This window comes from Loxodonta africana, chromosome 5, assembly GCF_030014295.1.
Source record: "Loxodonta africana isolate mLoxAfr1 chromosome 5, mLoxAfr1.hap2, whole genome shotgun sequence".
NCBI classification, from domain to species: domain Eukaryota; kingdom Metazoa; phylum Chordata; class Mammalia; order Proboscidea; family Elephantidae; genus Loxodonta; species Loxodonta africana.
Window position 1 is genome coordinate 15,917,918 of NC_087346.1, and position 18,341 is coordinate 15,936,258.

An 18,341-nucleotide genomic window follows, 5' to 3' on the forward strand; every position below is an offset into this window, starting at 1 on the left:
CTTTTTAGGTTATGCTGTATATATAATTTTGTATTATGTCAAGGCATATGATGTCAGGTTGACACCATTATTACTGATGGCAACTTAGATCACTTGGATCAGTGACAGCCACATCTCTCCACTGTAACACTTTGCTTTCTGCATTGTAATAGCATGTAAAGCTGTGGGGTGATGCTTCAGCATCATGCAAATAGCAGACTTTCACCTTATGGTTGTAATATCAACTGGTGACTTTCTGAATGAGCTATTTCATTAGGATTGCAAATTGTGATTTTTCTAATTCTGTCAGTTCTTCCACATTTGTTAGCTGGTGTTCTTCTGTAAAGAAGAGCTGTCCCTCAGCACCTGGAGATGAACTACAGAAAGGCAGGGTAAATACTTAAATGTCTCCCCTTGTTACCAGTTTCAGAGTAAGGAATTAATGTCATAGTAACAAAAGCTTTTTCAATGAAGTTCTTCTAGCTATGAGCAGTCTAATACTAGGAATACACAACCTTGCCTTTGAATGTCCTGTAAGTGCTAATAACTATCCTGTAAAATAATTGAAAAAATATCTCCCAACTTGTTTAACTATAACTCTTTCACCTCCAATGAAGTGCCTACTTAAACTGATTAATTCATATAATCAGGTTATCCTTTGATGGTTTAACATAAGTAGAAATTTTAATTTTAAAATTCTTCTAAAAATAAATATCAGTATTGTGAAGACTATATATTGAGTTCTATCAGATAATGCAAATGTACCTTTTTACCATTTTTTTTCTCTTGTTTTTCTTTCCTCTACATGTTTGTAAGTATTGATATACATAAGAGCAGTCTGGATGATGGAGCATTGATTCATAATAATAGAGTTATTATATATTGAAAATTAAGCAACTAAATAGTAAAATTCCCCCAAAATTACAGAAGACAGATGAAATCACAGAAGGGCAGCCTAAGTGCAATTACAGTATACTCCTTGCAGACAGTGACAATGGTTTTTATTTTTTATGTTTTTGCCAGTGGCACAGGCTGTAATGTTATGTGTGCTTAAATAAGAATTTGTTGGTTGCAGTTTTAAAAATACACTAGTTTGGCGGTTCCTTAAAAAGTTAAACATAGAATTATCATATGATCCAGAAATTCCACTCCCACCTATATACCCAAAAGACTTGAAAGCAGGGACTGAAACAGATACCTGAGCACCAATGTCTGTAGCAGCATCAGTCACAATAGCCAAAAGGTAGAAACAACTCAAGTGTCCATCGACAGATGAATGGATGGACAAAATGCAGTAAGTGCATATAATGGGATGTTATTCAGCCCTAAAAAGGAATGAAATTCTGATACATACAGCAGGGATGAATCTTGAAAACATTACTTTGAGTGAAGGATGGTAGACACAAAGGGACAAATATTACATGATCCACTTATATGAGTTACCTAGAATAGGCAAATTCATAGAGGGAGAATGTAGGTTAGAGGTTATGGGTGGGGAGTGGGGAGTTATTGGTTAATGGTTATAAGGTTTCTGTTTGGAGTGATGAAAGGGTTTTGGAAGTAGATAGTGGTGATGGCTATACAACATTGTGAATGTAATTAATGCCACTGAATTGTACACTTAAAATGGTTAAAATGACAAATTTTATGTTATATATATTTTACCACAATTTCTTTAAAAAGTACAGTAGTCCATAAATATTTAAATTTGTATCTGGTCCTCCAGTATTCTCAACATACCCCCCATCCCAACATACACACACACACTTAAAAATAGTATAAATGAACACAATCTTATATTATTACCTGGTTTACTCTGAAAACGTGGATAAATTACAAAATAGCATGATGAATGTATATGAGTGGATGTATGTATATGGCCTCACACTCTTCTCAATTATATCAACAATAGCTTATATTGAGTGTGTAGCTTAACTATGTAGTTTAAGATGACAAGTCAATACACTTTATATAAAACCACCATCAAATCCTGGCTATTTCTTTGTAAAAGTATAAATGATAACATAATGATTTTTACTAATACTAATTTTATATAGCAATGAAATTCAAAATATCAATTGAAATGAATATAGAACTGAGAACCTATTAATAAACTAGTTGAGGTCTTCATGCAGTCCTTGTAAATTTAAGATTTAGGTAAGGTAGAAAAAATCTGCAACTGAAATTTTAAGCAAATGGGTTTAGTTTGAGGTCACTTTATTATAGAATTCTATAAAATCCATTTTTTTTTTTTGTACTTTAGATGAAAGTTTACAGAACAAACCAGCTTCTCATAAAACAATTAGTATATATACATATAAAGTTTTGTGACAACCCCACGACCTGCCAACGCTCTTCCCTTCTCGACCTTGGGTTTCCCCATTACCAGCTTTCCTGTCCACCCCGCCCCCCGCCCCCCCACCGCCACCACCACCACCTTTTCATCCTTAACCCTGGGCTGATGTACATATTCAGTCTCATTTTGTTTTAAGGGCAGAAACTAATCTTTGGCTGAAGGGTGAACCTCAGGAGTGACTTCATTACCGAGCCGACAGGGTGTCTGGTGGCCTTACTCTCAGGGTTTCTCCAGTTTCTGTCAGACCACTAAGCCTGTTTTTTTGTTCTGTTTTGTACAAGTTAGAATTTTGTTCTACATTTTTCTCCAGCCCGGTTAGGGAGCTTCTATTATGATCCCTGTCAGAGCAGTCAGTGGTGGTAGCCAGGCACCATCTAGTTGTGCTGGACTCAGTCTGGTAGAGGCTGTAGTACTTCTATAAAATACATTCTTATTTTGGATTGAGAGACACCAAATAGAAAGGGGGAAAAATCAGAGTATATCCTGTAGTTAACAGAATTGAAATGTATCTTCTGGGAAGAAAATTCAGTTTACTTTTTAATGCCATTTAAAAATTACTTTTGTCATATAAATTTTTTGTTACTTTTAAACTGCTTTGAAGCCTAAAAACTGTTTGAAATTTTTATTCACAGAATTTGCTAAATATAATTTCTATATTATTATAATGTCATAAGACAAATTAGATATGTGGGTAATTTAATTTTTCTTCTATTTACTTATAGCAAGTACGGATGAAGTTCAAATTCCCCAAGGAAATATTGACCAAGTTGCTGTTGTAGCCACCAATATTCTATTTTTTGTGGTTCTATTTATCTTTGCCCTTTTTGAAACGTAAGTTTTACTCTGTCTTCATCTAAATCAGATTATGTATTAACCTTTATTAATGCAGTATTATTCAGGTATGTAGATGTTATTGAAAATCTTTATGCAAGACATATTTTTTCTGGTCATCATGTAAAAAGCATATATAAATTTTGTGATTTTTAAGTTGAATGTAGTTAATTCTGTAGACATAATCTTACTATCTTATCTTCCTCATAAAGGAATCTGTTTCACTAGTCTTTTCCCCTTTTATTTGAGTTTTATGATAAATACGGTTTTAAACTTTAATGCCATAATTTAACTATAAGCTATATAACTCCCTGCATGCATATATATATTTATATATATATACATACACACAGTGTTCAGCCTAGCCATTTTACCTCTATTTAAGTCCTGATCCTGAAAAAATACTAGTGAAATATATTACAAAATATATTACTCTGCCTTGTTGACCTTTATCATGACGCGTTTTTTAAATACCTTCCCATTAAATTATAAAAATAGTGCATTCTTGTTATAAAAATTCCAAGCAATACAACTTTATTTCCACATCTACTCCTTTCCTTAGAAGTAACCATTTCTAATACTTCTGTGTGTATTTTTTTGACATTTTTTCTATGCAACTGTAAGTATGGGCATATGTGTGTGTATATGTCTATTAAACCAACACAAAAGATGTGATATTATCATTTGACAAGTTGGTTTATTCACTTATCAATACATTGTGACATTTTTATGTCAGTGCATGTATATTTGTGTCTTTATTTTTAAAATTATAGAAATACAGGAACACTTCAGCAGGTCTGATTTTAAATTTTAAAATGGCAATGATTTTTTTTAGAGAAATAAATATTTTAAATATATTTCAATTCTGTTATGTAAGTACTTAATAGAATGAGACAGAAAGTAGAAAAAGAGGGTTGGACAAGGAAGGAGAAAGCCACGTAAAGGAAGAGAGACATTCAAAGGTGTGGAGGACAATATACACATTCAAAGTAGGGATGGAAGAGACTGAAGAAGAGAAAAAAATAGCAGGTTCTAATAATCTAACTATAGTAACATTTCATTGAAAAGAGACCAATATAACCATAGTTAGTAATGTTAGAATGGTAGGAGTTATGATTGATTTGTTTTCTTTTTCTCTTTTTCAAAGTTTCTGCAATGTGACTATATAATTAAAATAAATATGAAAAATAGAGACACAAATAGGCAAATTTAGTAGCTTTTATATGTAACAAGGAAACCCTGATGGCGTAGTGGTTAAGTGCTAGGGCTGCTAACCAAACAGTCAGCAGATCAAATCCACCAGGCGCTCCTTGGAAACTCTATGGGGCAGTTCTACTCTGTCCTTTAGGGTCACTATGAGTCAGAATCGACTTGCTGGCAATGGATATGTAACGACAAGGAGCCCCCGTGGCAGTGGTTAAAGTGATAGGTCTGAAAGGTCAGAGGTTTGAACCTACCCACCACTCAGCACAAGAAAGGTGGCAGTCTGCTTCTGTAAAGATTATAGCCTTGGAAAACCTATGGGGCAGATCTACTCTGTCCTGTGGGGTCAGTATGAGTTGGGATAGACTCGACGGCAACGGGTATCTGTAACAACAAAATGTGCTTAGATTTTTTTTTTTGTATAGGTCTGGTGTCATTGTTAAAAGGGATGCAAATTCTTGAATGTGTAGGTATCATAATTAAAGCTTATATTTCAACTTTAAGCAACAATGACTATGATCTAAATAAAAATAAGAATAGCATTGTTCCTTTTTTTGTTTTCCTTAGCATCGTTACTCCATTAACAATGGATATGTATGCCTGGACTAGAGAACAAGCTGTTTTATATGGTGGAATAATACTTGCAGCCCTTGGAATTGAGGCAGTTCTTATTTTCATGGGGGTTAAATTACTTTCCAAAAAGTAAGTCATATATTTTTGGTTTTCTTTCAAGTCTGTTTTTTTTTTTTTTTTTAAGTGAAATATAAAACAGAGTTAACAATGTAAATAAGAATGCTAATAAAATAATTTAGAATTTTTTTCTCATTATATATTAGTTGTAGTCCTTGAAAGTTTGCAAATAGATTTGCAGTGTATTAAGGGAGCAAGGTATTCTACTGTGTATTCTTTGGTAAAACAAAAGTATCTTACAAACAAAATAATTGTCTCCTAATTTTTTTTGTTTAATGTATCTTTTGGAGCCCTGGTAGCACAGTGGTTAGGAGCTCAGGTTGCTAACCAAAAGGTCAGCAGTTGGAATCACCACCCACTCCTTGGAAACCCTATGAGGCAGTTCTGCTCTGTCCTATAGGGTCACCATGAGTCAGAATTGCTTCGATGGCAATGGATTTTGTTTGGTTTTTTGGTAATGTATCTTTTATATATTATGCTTTTCTGAATGTATTTCTAAAAATGTACGTCACAAAACATTTTTCTGCTGTATGGTAATAGATGTTAAGTGATAAAAAGTTTCAGTGGTTAATTCAGTTTGGAAATTCTTGTTAAAAGGACTCAACTCATTGCTCTAGAACTCTGAAGTCTTCAGTATACATACTGTGTCACCATCATGGCAAATGTAGTGCGTAGCATTTCTCATAGATACTTGACTACAAGAACGCTTTTTAAAGAAACATTTTATAAAAGCTCGACTGTATAAGGCACACACTTTGGGGGAAATGCTTGTATAAAGAGGTTCAATCATACAGTTTGGGGTCCACCCATCATATAGTTTGGGACATTAGCTGATAAATTTTGACAGTCCTTCTAAGATTTAATTATTGTTAATATATTTTAATAAATTTCTGTAAATCAATCAACAAATGTTGAGTTAATGTATATGGTTAAGTGCTATAGGGGATACTACAAAGATACCTGCTCTTATGAGGCCAAGTAGAAGGGCTGATATAGATATAAATATTCAAAGTTAAATAATAGTAAATACATTACATCTTGCTACATAAGTGATTTTCAGATACCTGCTGATATACATTCTCATAGAATGTCTAATTCCTTACCTTCAAAGAGATTATATTCTAGTGGGAGGCAGGGGGAAGCCAATAAAATAAAAAAAAAACAAATGTGATGTGCTGTGAAGGATAGAGCAGAGGAAGAGACTAAAGAGTGACAAGCTTTGGGTAGGTGGGGTGGGGAAGTGTTATATTCGATAGACCGGTCAAGGAAAGAACATCTGAGGAAGTTACATTCAAGCAGAGAACTCGAATTCCATGAAGTTAGAAAACAGCCAGGCAGTGGCCTGGAACTCTCCCCTCTCCCCTGAGGGAGGGTATTGTAGAGGTCTTTGGTACTGAGCTTTTGTATTTAAGGAAGAAGCAGGAAGGCCCTTTTGGCTGGAGTGAAATGAGAAATGGGGAATGGTAGAAATCAGGCTAGAGAAATGTAGAGCCTTGCAAGTATTCTGATGGTGATGAAAAGTCTTTGGTTTTGTTTTACTTTTTATTAAGGAATATTTCCAACATATACAAAGGTGCAGAGAGCACCATGTACTGAGCCTCTGATATCCATTACCCAGCTTCAACAATTATAAACCCTTAAAAAATATTGTTTCATCTAAACCTCCGTCTACTCCGTGCTCTCTTTCCCTGGCACCTGGATTATTTTGAAGCCAATTCCAGATATCATTTCATGTCTTCCATAAATATTTCAGTTTGTGTCCCTTCAAGTTAATGATGACATTATCACACCTAAAAAATTTAACAGTGATTTCTTAATATCATCAAATATCCTAATAGTGTTCACATTTTCACCTCTCTCAGTTTTTTTTGTTTGTTTTATATTGTTTCACAGTTTGCTCGCTTGACTCATGATCTTAAGTTTCTTAAGACACTTTTAATCTATAGCTTTCTCTCCTCTTTCTCCTTACAAATTAAAGAAACTAAGATGGAATGTTTGTCATTGTACATTTACCAAGTTTCTCACATTTTGAATCTTGCTGGTTGTATCCCTGTGGTGTTTTAGAAAACATTTTCCTCTGCTCACTATATTTCTTGAAAATTGGTACTTAGATCTAACAGCTTGATGAGATTTGGGTTTGTTTGTTTTTTTTTTTTTTTGGCAAGAATATAGGTGGTGCTATATGCTTACATAGGAGAAATATGTTTTGCTTATCTCTTTTTATGATGTAAGGGGCTATTGATCATTGCCTAGAAACATTAATTCACTACAGAGTACAAAATGCTAGTGGTCTATCATTTCTTTATCTGCTGGACTACTTTCTATAAAGAAAACCTTCGCCTCACCAAGTATTTAGTTATCCTGTTTGCATAGGAAAAGCAGAATAAATGCTTGATTACTTCCTTTTCCTAACTGGTTTTTAAAATCAAAAGTAGGTTCCCTCATCTTCTGAAAGTGACCAGTGAGCATTTTATTTTGCTATAGTGTGAATTCATAGGTTATATTTTTATGTGTTTCAATCTATTGTAGTTATTATTGTTTTTTGGTGTCACACTGTTGCATTTTTTTGGCCAGTCCTTTCAAATTGGCTTCTGAGTCCTTTTGTCATGGCCTGGTAATCACGGATAGCTTCTTTGGTCTCTGATATGACAAGATGTTCAGGTTGATCTTATACATATTCTGTCCCAGACCTGAAAATTAGCCATTTTTCAGAGGATTTCTAGTTCTTTTTAGTGGGAAATTATATTTAGCATTTATATTAATTGACATGTTACCAAAAGTATCAAGATCTTATTTATAGTTTTTTAATTATAAAATATAATTATAGACTATACTATAATATTTCATTTTAAATTACAGTTTCTGTTCTTTAACAGGATTGGCGAGCGTGCTATTCTACTGGGAGGACTCACCGTTGTATGGGTTGGATTCTTTATCTTGTTGCCCTGGGGAAATCAGCTTCCCAAAATACAGTGGGAAGGTATAGCCATACATAATTCTATAATGTTAGCTCCTGTTATCCATCTAAAATTAATAAGTAATATGCTGTACCAATTTTGTTTTTACAGGTTTACATAATAATTCAATCCCTATTGTCACGTTTGGGGAAATTATTATTAATTTCTGGATGTCTTCAAGAGAAGATCACTGTGAAGAACCAACTGGCTGCCCAATTGAACAAGCCTGGTGCCTTTACACCCCTGTGATCCATCTGGCCCAGTTCCTCACATCAGCCATGCTAATTGGAATGGGTTATCCAGCCTGCAACGTTATGTCCTATACATTATATTCAAAAATTCTAGGACCAAAACCACAGGTGAGCCAGTTACCCTGACATTGCAATTCTGTGAAGTATGTTTGTAAGCATTCACATGTTTTGCTACCATTTTGTATTTTTAAACAGGTAACATAGGCATTTTTATTATATTTAGTGTTTTAATTTTTAAAAGTCTACAACTTTTATAAAGCATTTGTAGAATTTACATGCTGAAATTTAATGAACAGTACTGTAGTTAGAGCTCAAAGATGACTTGAACTCAGATTATCAGCTCAAAATAATTTTCACAGGAAAAAATATCTGAAACATAAATTTCTGAAACTCAGTCTTTAGGGAACCAAAATCAATAGCCAGATTTCCATTTCATCTGGTTTACTTTCATCTGCTGTAAAATCTGTAAAAGACCGCTTTTAAATGTTAAAAAGCAAAGGTGGCCTAACCCAAGCCATGGTATTTTCAGTTGCCTCATATGCATGCGAAAGCTGGATAATGAATAAGGAAGACCAAAGAAGAATTGACGTCTTTGAGTTGTGGTGTTGGTGGAGAATATTGAATATACCATGGACTGCCAAAAGAACAAACAAGTATCCACAGAAGTGAAGATAGTGAGACTTTGTCTCACGTATTTTGGACATGTTATCAGGAGGGACCAATCCTTGGAGAAGGACATCCTATTGGTAAAGTGGAGATTCAGTGAAAAAGAGGAAGACCCTCAATGAGATGGATTGACACAGTGGCTGCAACAATGGACTCAAGCAGAGCAACAATTGTGAGGATGGCGCAGGATGGGGCAGTGTTTCATTCTGTCGTGCATAGGGTTGCTATGAGTCGGAACCCGCTCGAAGGCACCTAACAACAATTTCATCTAGCCCTAGAGAAAATTACTAAGAGAGGAAAACTCAACAGTCTTAAAAGTTTATAGCAGCTATGTGTATTTTAAAATAACGTTTATTATAAAAAAAAAATTCTACATTATATAAAAATTAGAAAAAATATAGAAGCAAAATGAAGAAAAATATCACACAGATGACTACTACTAACATTATTCTTCCAATTCCAGTTTTATGTATGCCTGTCTGAACGTGTGTGTTTTTTACACGAAAATAGGATTACATCATGTATACTATTTTGTAATCTAATTTAAAAAAAAAAATATATATATATATGTTGTGAATATTTTCCCATGACATTTAACTTTCTTTTAGAGAATTTTTTTTAATGGAGACATTGTATTTCATTTTATATATGTACCATCATTTATTCAGTCATTCTCCAACTTAATGCACATTTAGGTTATTTCCAGATTTTGCTTCTCTTTTTTTAGTAGCAGTTATTTAAATGTCCACAAAATAAAAATGTTACCTTCCTCTTTAAAAATTAAATTGATACCTCAGAATATATCCTAGAGAAATAAGAGCCATCACATGAATAGACATATGCACACCCATGTTCACTGCAGCATTATTCACAATAGCAAAAAGATTGAAACAGCCTAAGTGCCCATCAACAGATGAATGATTAAACAAACTTAAAACAAAAAAAAAAAAATGGTACATACACACAATGAAATACTATGCAATGATAAAGAACAATGAAGAATTCTGCAAAATATCTCACAACATGGATATATCTGGAGGGCATTATGCTGAGTGAAATAAGTTAATCACAAAAGGGCAAATACTGTTAGGAGATGACTATTATAAAAACCCAAGAAAAGACTGACACACAGAGAAAACAATCTTCGGTGGTTACAAGGGAGGGGAATGGTGGGAAGGGGAAATCACACACTAGATAGTACAAAAACCCATTGCCATAGAGACAATTTCAACTCATAGTGACCCTATAGGATGGTAGAACTGCCCAACAGGGTTTCCAAGGAGTGCCTGGTGGATTCAAACTGCCAACATTTTGGTTAGCGGCCGTAGCTCTTTTTTTTTTAAACAAGTAAATGAATATATATAATATATATATGTATGTATGTATGTATAGTGCTTTACGTGAAAGTTTATAGCTCAAGTTAGTTTCTCATACAAAAATTTATACACAGATTGTTATGTGACCCTAGTTGCTCTCTCTGTAATGTGACAGCACACTCCTCCTTTCCACCGTGGATTTCCTGTGTCCATTCAACCATCTCCTGTCCCTTTCTGCTTCCCATCTCGTCTCTGCCCATTTAGTCTCAAGTATCTACTTGAACTAAGAAGTGCACTCTTCACAAGTATTATTTTATGTCTTATAGTCCAGTCTAATCTTTGTCTGAAGAGTTGGCTTCAGGAATAGTTTTAGCTCTGGGTTAACAGAGAGTCCGGGGACCATGTCTTACAGGGTTCCTCCAATCTCAGTAAGACCGTTAAGTCTAGTCTTTTTACTAGGATTTGAGTTCTGCATCTCACTTTTCTCCTGCTCCATCAGGGACTCTCTGTTGTGTTCCCTGTCAGGACAGTCATTGGTGGTAGCCGGGTACCATCTCGTTTTTCTGGTCTCAGGCTGATAGAGTCTCTGGTTTATGTGGCCCTTTTTGTCTCCTCGGCTAATATGTTCCTTGTGTCATTGGTATTCTTCATTCTCCTTTGCTCCAGGTGGGTTGGGACCAATTGATGCATCTTAGATGGCCACTTTCTAGCTTTTAAGACCCCAGATACCAGTCACCAAAGTGGGATGCAGAACATTTTCTTAATAAAATTTGTTATGCCTATTGCCCTAGATGTCCCCTGAAACCATGGTCCTCAGACGTCTACCCCTGCTACTCTGTCCCTTGAAGTGTTTGGTTTTATTCAGGAAATTTCTTAGCTTTTGGTTTAGTCCAGTTATGGTGACTTCCCTTGTATTGTGTGTTGTCCTTCCTTCACCTAAGATAATTCTTACGCCTCTCCTTCTCTCCGTACTCTCATAACCATCAAAGAATGTTTTGTCCTGTGTTTAAACCTTTTCTTGAGTTCTTATAATAGTGGTCTCATACAATATTTGTCCTTTTGTGACTGATTTCAACTCAGCATAATGCCTTCCAGATTCATCCATGTTATGAGATGTTCTGCAGATTCATCATTGTTCTTTATTATTGCATACTATTCCACTGTGTGAATATACCATAATTTGTTCATCCATTCTTCCATTGATGGGCACCTAGGTTGTTTCCATCTTTTTCCTATAGCTGCCGTAGCTCTTAACCACTATACCACCAGGGTTTCCAACTAGATAGTAGACAAGTGTTAACTTTGGTGGAAGGCAAAGACAACATACGATATAGGGTAAGTTGTACAACTTGACCAAGGCAAAGCCATAGAAGTTTCCTAAATACATCCAAACACCTTGAGGGACCGAGTTACTGGGGCTGAGGGCTGGGGACCATGGTCTTGAGGGACATTTAGGTCAATTGGTATAACAGTTTATAAAGAAAATGTTCTACATTCTACTTGGGTCAGTAGCATCTAGGGCCTTAAAAGCTTGTAAGCAGACATCCAAGATATGTTTATTGGTCCCATCCTGTCCAGAGCAAACAATGAAGAAATCCAAAGACATAAGGAAAATATTAGTCCAGAGGACTAATGGACCACATGAACCGCAGCCTCCACCTGCCTGAATCCAGAAGAATTAGATGGTATCCAGCTACCACCACCAACTGCCCTGACAGGGATCACAATAGAGGGCCCAGGACAAAGCAAGAGAAAAACATAGAACAAAGTTCAAATTCACAAAAAAGATCAGATTTACTGGTCTGACAGAGAATGGATGAACCCCCAAGGATATGGCCCCTGGACACCCTACTAACTCAGAACTAACACCACTCCCAAAGTCTACCTTTCAGCCAAAGATTAGACAGGCTGTCATGGATTGAATTATGTCCACCCAAAAATGTGTGTATCAATTGTGCTGGGCCATGATTTCCATATTAAGTGATTTTCCTATGTGTTGCAAATCCTGCCTCTGTGATGTTAATGAGGGAAGATGGGTGGCAGTTGTGTTAGTGAGGCAGGACTCAACCTACAGGATTGGATTGTGTCTTGAGGAAGTCTCTCGAGATATAAAAGATAGAAGCAAGCAGAGAGATGGGGGACCTCATACCACCAGGAAAGCAGCACCAGGAGCAGAGCACGTCCTTTGGATCTGGGGTCCCTGCACCTGAGAAGCTCCTCAAGCATGGGAAGATTGAGGACAAGGACTTTCTTCCAGAGCTGACAAAGAAAACCTTCCCCTGGAGCCGACACCTTGAATTTGGACTTTCAGCCTACTCTACTGTGAGGAAATAAATTTCTTTGTTAAAGCCATCCACATGTGAGTATTTCTGTAATAGCAGCACTAGATGACTAAAACAAAATTTAGTACCGAGAGAGTGGGATGCTGCTCTAACAGATACCGAAAATGTGGAAGTGGTTTTGAAACTGTGACTGGATAGAATTGCGACAGCGGCAGAGGACCAGCGCAGCAGAGAATCTGCAGCAGCAGAGAAGTGGCAGCGACAGAGAAGCAGCAGCAACAGAACCAGGAGAGCCAACCAGAGCAAGAGAGCTGAGAGCCTGTGCGCAGGAGGCTTCCTGGTAAAGTGGGGTGCCTTCAGGCACTTATTGGTGGAGCTACAGAGCTTCGAACACTTGCCTCAGCAGGGCAGATGCAGGCTGGGCGTGAGGCCCAAGAAGCTGAGAGGCCAAGAAACCAGGAAACAGAAGCTGAAAAGACAAGAACACAAGAAGCTGAGCTGCCTCAGTTTCAAAAGGTAAGTCCAGTGACCTCAGGGCTTTCAAAGGGTGGAGCCATGGCCTCTGATGTTTCTAAGGGTGGAGCTGCCACTAGATGGACTAGGAGAATTATGCACCTAAAGCCGAGGGAGCAGAATTGCTGTCCCAGTGGGCCTGGAAGGCAGAGCCGAAGCCCAGGGCCGAGGGGCCTCCACTCAAAATCTGGAGAGTGTGGCCAATACCTAGAGCCTGGAGGGCAGGGTTATTGTGTAAATCGTCTCAGAGAACAGAGGATTATTTTCAAAACCTTGAGGGCTTATGTAGTGTGTTCTGCTGACTTGCTTGGTGCCTGTTCTCCCTTCTTGTCCTCCAGTTCCTTCCGTTTGTAATGGAAATGTCTAGCTTGTGCCTGTTTTGCCATTGTACCTTTGGAAGTAGATAACTTGTATTCTAGATTTCACAGATGAAGAGGAATTTTTGGACTTTGGATTTGGAGTTAAGACTTTTGCTATGATATGATGGGGTGAATATGTTTTGCATGTTACAAGGATGTGATTTTGGGGGGGCCAAAGGTAGAATGTCATGGATTGAATTTTGTCCTCCCAAAAATGTGTGTATCAGTTGGGCCGGGCCATAAGTCTCAGCATTGAGTTATTTTCCTATATGTTGTAAATCCTGCCTCTATGATATTAATGAGGGAGGATGGGTAGCAGATGTGTTAGTGAGGCAGGACTCAACCTACAGGATTGGATTGTGTCTTGAGGAAGTCTCTTTAGATATAAAAGATAGAAGCAAGCAGAGAGATGGGGGACCTCATACCACCAAGAAAGCAGCACCAGGAGCAGAGCACGTCTTTTGGATGTGGGGTCCCTGTGCCTGAGAAGCTCCTCAACCAGGGGAAGATTGAGGACAAGGACCTCCTTCCAGAGCGGACAGAGAGAGAAACCCTTCCCTTGGAGCTGACGCCTTGAATTTGGACTTCTAGCCTACTTTACAGTGAGGAAATAAATTTCTCTTTGTTAAAGCCATCCACTTGTGGTATTTCTGTTATGACAGCACTAGATGACTAAAACACAGGCCTATAAAACAAACAATAACGTACTTGAGTAACGTGCTTCTTAGTTCAATCAAGTATAGGAGATCAAATGGACAACACTTGCCCAAAAGCAAAGATGAGAATGCCGCAGGAAGGGACAGGAAAACTTCATGAATGGTTAATGGGGAACCTGGGTATAAAGGGAAATGGGGAGAATGCTGACATATTGCAGAGATTACAACTAATGTCACAAAACAATTTGTGTATAAATATTTGAATGAGAAACTAATTTGTGCTGTAAACTTTCACCTAAAGCACAATAAAGTAAAACAATTAAACTTACTTTTTTGGGCAGGAATTAGTGTTTCTCTATTAAAATAAGGCAAAGAAACAATTTTTTTTTAATCCTTATGTTTTGAACCAAAAACTATAAATAATAGGTAAAACATTTTGGTAATTATTTTGAGTTTGTTTTTTAATCTAAAAGATTGTATTTTCAGTTATTCCAAAATAAGAATAAAAGCAAATTAATTACAAAAGCAGTACTTGATGGTTGTAATAAAATTTAAATAATTTAGAAACATTTGTAGCACAAAATGAAGGCTCTTCTTAGCCCCACCACACCAAAGTCAACCACTGTTAACTTCATTTGTACCCTTCAAGACATTTTTCCATGCCTATTCAAAGAGATACTCATTCACTTTAAAATAGTTTTTAAGTAAGGAGCTTTGGCTGAGTATAATATGGAGAAAGTAATTCTTGTGAATCTGCCATAGTTTGGTAATAGCAGCATCATTTTTTTTTAGTAAATAACCCTGAATATCAATCTGCTTATCTTCCACTCTCCCCCGTACAGGGTGTGTACATGGGCTGGTTAACAGCTTCTGGAAGTGGAGCTCGGATTCTTGGACCCGTGTTCATCAGCCAAGTGTACACTTACTGGGGACCACGATGGGCATTCAGCCTTGTGGGTGGAATACTGGTACTCACCATCACTCTCCTGGGAGTGGTTTACAAAAGACTTGTTGCTTTTTCTCTAAGACATGGGAGGATTCAAGAATCAACTAGCTGAGACTGCAATGGAAAGTACTTGCTGCTTGGAACTTCCTAGTCTAAGACTCTCCTAGAAAATTTCTATGAGCCAGTCTCCAAAAGCCAGATTGTGGGTATTGAATATTTTGAATAACAAGTACATATATTGAATAACAGGGAATTCCACGATTCTGTGTGTAATTATGAATAGTAAGATAATATGAAAACATTCCATATCCTAATTTCCTTATCCCAAAAATAAAATATTCCTCTTATAACACTTTTTTGGGGTTACATGAACTAATGAGTGAATGGAAAATTGCCTATAAATGTAAAGTTGTACTCTTAATACAAGGAGTTTGGTGGTGCAGTTGGTTAAGCACTCAACTGCTAATCGAAAAGTTGGTGATTCGAACCCACCAGCCACCCTGCAGGAGAAAGATGTGGCAGTCTGTTTCCGTAAAGATTACAGCTTGGAAACCCTCTGGGGCAGTTTAACCCAGTTCTGTAAGGTCACTATGAGTCCAAATCAACTCGAAGGCATTTTTTTTTTTAACTCTTCATATAAACTACAGAGAGGCTCTTAAGGTAGCTGGAGACTGTTGATGCAGTGAGACCACAGGAGAGTTCTGTGTGAGTTAGCGATGACAGAACACATGTATAGAAATTTTTACCAAAATAAAAGTATTTTTATTCCAGGATATCTACTTATTATTTATGAAATACGCATTTTTCGATTACTGTCAGGTTTCCTTATAAAAATCATGACTGTTAAATTTTCCATTTACCATGCCTGCCATCCTACCATCTTCTTCTTTAAGTTCCTATTCTAATACCGTAATGTCCACCTTATTTTAGTTCAGGATCTTACTAAGTAACCACTAAGACAGTAAGGGTAAGAATAATGCTAATATTGAGCAATGTAAGAGGAAAAACAAATCAAGATGGATTTCACTACCTTTAGTAGGGCTAACTACTTTTTTGTTTCAAGTACTAACAAAGAGTTCACTTCAGGAACATAGGCCAGATATGTGTTATCATATGTGTATAATGAATAGCAAATGATTTATCAAAATTATTGGGATTTTTTGATGCCATTAAATTCTGGAGAGATACTATTTAATTAAATACATTTCCCATCCATCAGTAGTGGCAGGGAGAAAGACATACTTTTCAGTCTATCTGTATAGCTATTAAAAGCTGTGAATTTTAGCTAGATATTAAATTTGGATGAGACATGACCTCCACAATCCAGCTAGGCTAATAACTGTTTGAGGCAAAAAGGCTTTAACAGTTTACTGAGTTTACCTGAAGTTGGCTAAATTACACTATGTATACATTTCTACCTCTATGTAAGTTGAATGCTGATGACATAAACTGGTATGAAACTGTGTATACTGGTAATCAATATTATCAAAAAATACAAAAACACTTATACTTTTCCCAATGTTTCCTACTTTATTACAAATATTTTCAAATCTTAGAGTAAATACTTTCATCTGTACTTTATATTTAGTTTGCTGTGCTCTTAAACCCACTTTCTTCAGCTCTAATAGAAAGTTTAGTCTGACAGAAATCATCCTATAATTAAGTGTTAAGAGTTTTTTTTTCTTTTTTCACTCTTCTTTACCTCTCATAGCAAAATTCTACTTCAGTTAGGTTTATCAGAACCATAGCCAGGTTTCTACCAGTTTGATCAAATCCTGAGATCCCTTTTACCTGATGTTTTCCAGCTCCTTCCTCTATTGTATTCTTTAGTACTGCTAACCCTAAAGAGTAAACCCTTGGGTGGTATAGTGTATATGACAGTAATAACAATAATGGTAATGATGAAAATGATAATAGCAAGTATCTACAGAGTTCTTTCTATATTCCAGAGAATATTTAATGTGTAGTTAATTCTCATAGCAACCTTACAGGGCAAAGTTATTATCATTCCTGTTTTACACATGAAGAAATGGAGGCACAAAGAAGTTAAGGAACTTGTCTAGGTAACAGTTTACCTTAAGAGTCTACACTCTTAACCACTATATTTTTCATAGTGGGGAAAATAGCCCAGAAAGTTGTTGTAGCAGTTAGGTAAATGCAAACTTATGCTACCTGTATCAGTGACTTCTACTAGCAGAAATATTTGAGAAACATAATTTCAAGCCAACTAAATGGGGCTTTTATGTTAGCATGATATTTCGCCTGTTTCCAGGCAAAAATAAGACGTACAGAAGTTTCTCAACTTCTTAAGATTTATAATATTGAAGAAAATTCAGATAAACTATAACCTTGCCAAAATGACTGCCACCTTCCTTTTTATTGAGAGCACTTTCTTGGAAAAGAACACAGAGATTATACCAGTGAACATCTTGGCACAAGAGAAGACAAATAGGAAGTTACCTGGGTATGGGGAGAGGACAAGGATGTAAAGTTGGAGAAAAAAATTTCCCAGTTGAGGGCTTTAGTGGGACAGGTTGAATACAAATCAGAAAAGATGATAGGAGACCTTAAAGATAGGAAAAGCTGATTAAAAAAAAAAGTGTGTCTTTAAGAAAAGATACATTTTTAAAAATTGAACTTAAACTCAAGAAGGGTGATTTTCATGCTTTGAAGGGATTTTATAACTTCACAAAATCATCTCTATGCTTCCCTGCAAATCTTAACTACATTTAAAATAAACTCCTCCAGCTCATGTAAAAATTTTCTCCTAAGTGAAATAAATCTTTATGTAACTTATCTGCATCTGTTCAAGAATAGATTGATTTATTTTGAGAAGAAATTTTGGGTACCATTTTTAATGTAGACTTATTTGTAACTTAATGTCTATTTTATATTGTAAATGTACATTTAATAATAAATAAGATTATTATGCAAATGTATCTTAAGCCTTAAAACTTTATTCATACTTTCAACACATATTTAAGGGGCACCCACTATGTGCCAAGCACTATGTAATTTGGGGGGATAGAGCAATGCACAAAAATAAAAATATTGCTGTCAAAGCTCAGGAAATAAGAAATTTTAAAAACGATTTCAGAGTGAAGGCCAAATTAGAAGTAACACAAGAATGAGCAAGGCAATGGAAATAATGTAGGAAAATTAAAATAAACAAAAATGAAGACATAAAAATGATTCTGGAAAAAGTGATAAGATATAGGAACTAGGCAAAGATGATCGAACATACATATAATAGGAGTCCATGAAGAACAACATCAAAACAATGGAAACAGAACCAATTCTAAAACCTATGAAACAAGAAAAGTTCACTAAAATACA

General features: G+C 36.0%; 1 protein-coding gene across 7 annotated transcripts in view; it reads left to right on the forward strand.

Annotated features, from left to right (window-relative positions):
- MFSD8 (major facilitator superfamily domain containing 8) overlaps positions 1 to 17,958 on the forward strand; it is a 49,077-nt gene extending 31,119 nt beyond the window's left edge. For 2 of the 7 annotated variants that reach the window (XM_064285332.1, XM_064285333.1), the window contains exons 9-14: positions 3,058 to 3,166; positions 4,937 to 5,071; positions 5,460 to 5,513; positions 7,936 to 8,039; positions 8,128 to 8,375; positions 14,902 to 17,958. In XM_064285332.1, coding sequence (XP_064141402.1) covers positions 3,058 to 3,166; positions 4,937 to 5,071; positions 5,460 to 5,513; positions 7,936 to 8,039; positions 8,128 to 8,375; positions 14,902 to 15,117 — 866 coding nt within the window. In that variant the 3' untranslated portion in view covers positions 15,118 to 17,958. Of the gene's footprint in view, positions 1 to 3,057; positions 3,167 to 4,936; positions 5,072 to 5,459; positions 5,514 to 7,935; positions 8,040 to 8,127; positions 8,376 to 8,796; positions 12,937 to 14,901 lie in introns of those variants that run through there. The other 5 variants (XM_064285335.1, XM_064285336.1, XM_064285337.1 and 2 more) reach the window with 5 other exon arrangements.
- The last annotated feature ends 383 nt before the right edge of the window (positions 17,959 to 18,341 follow it).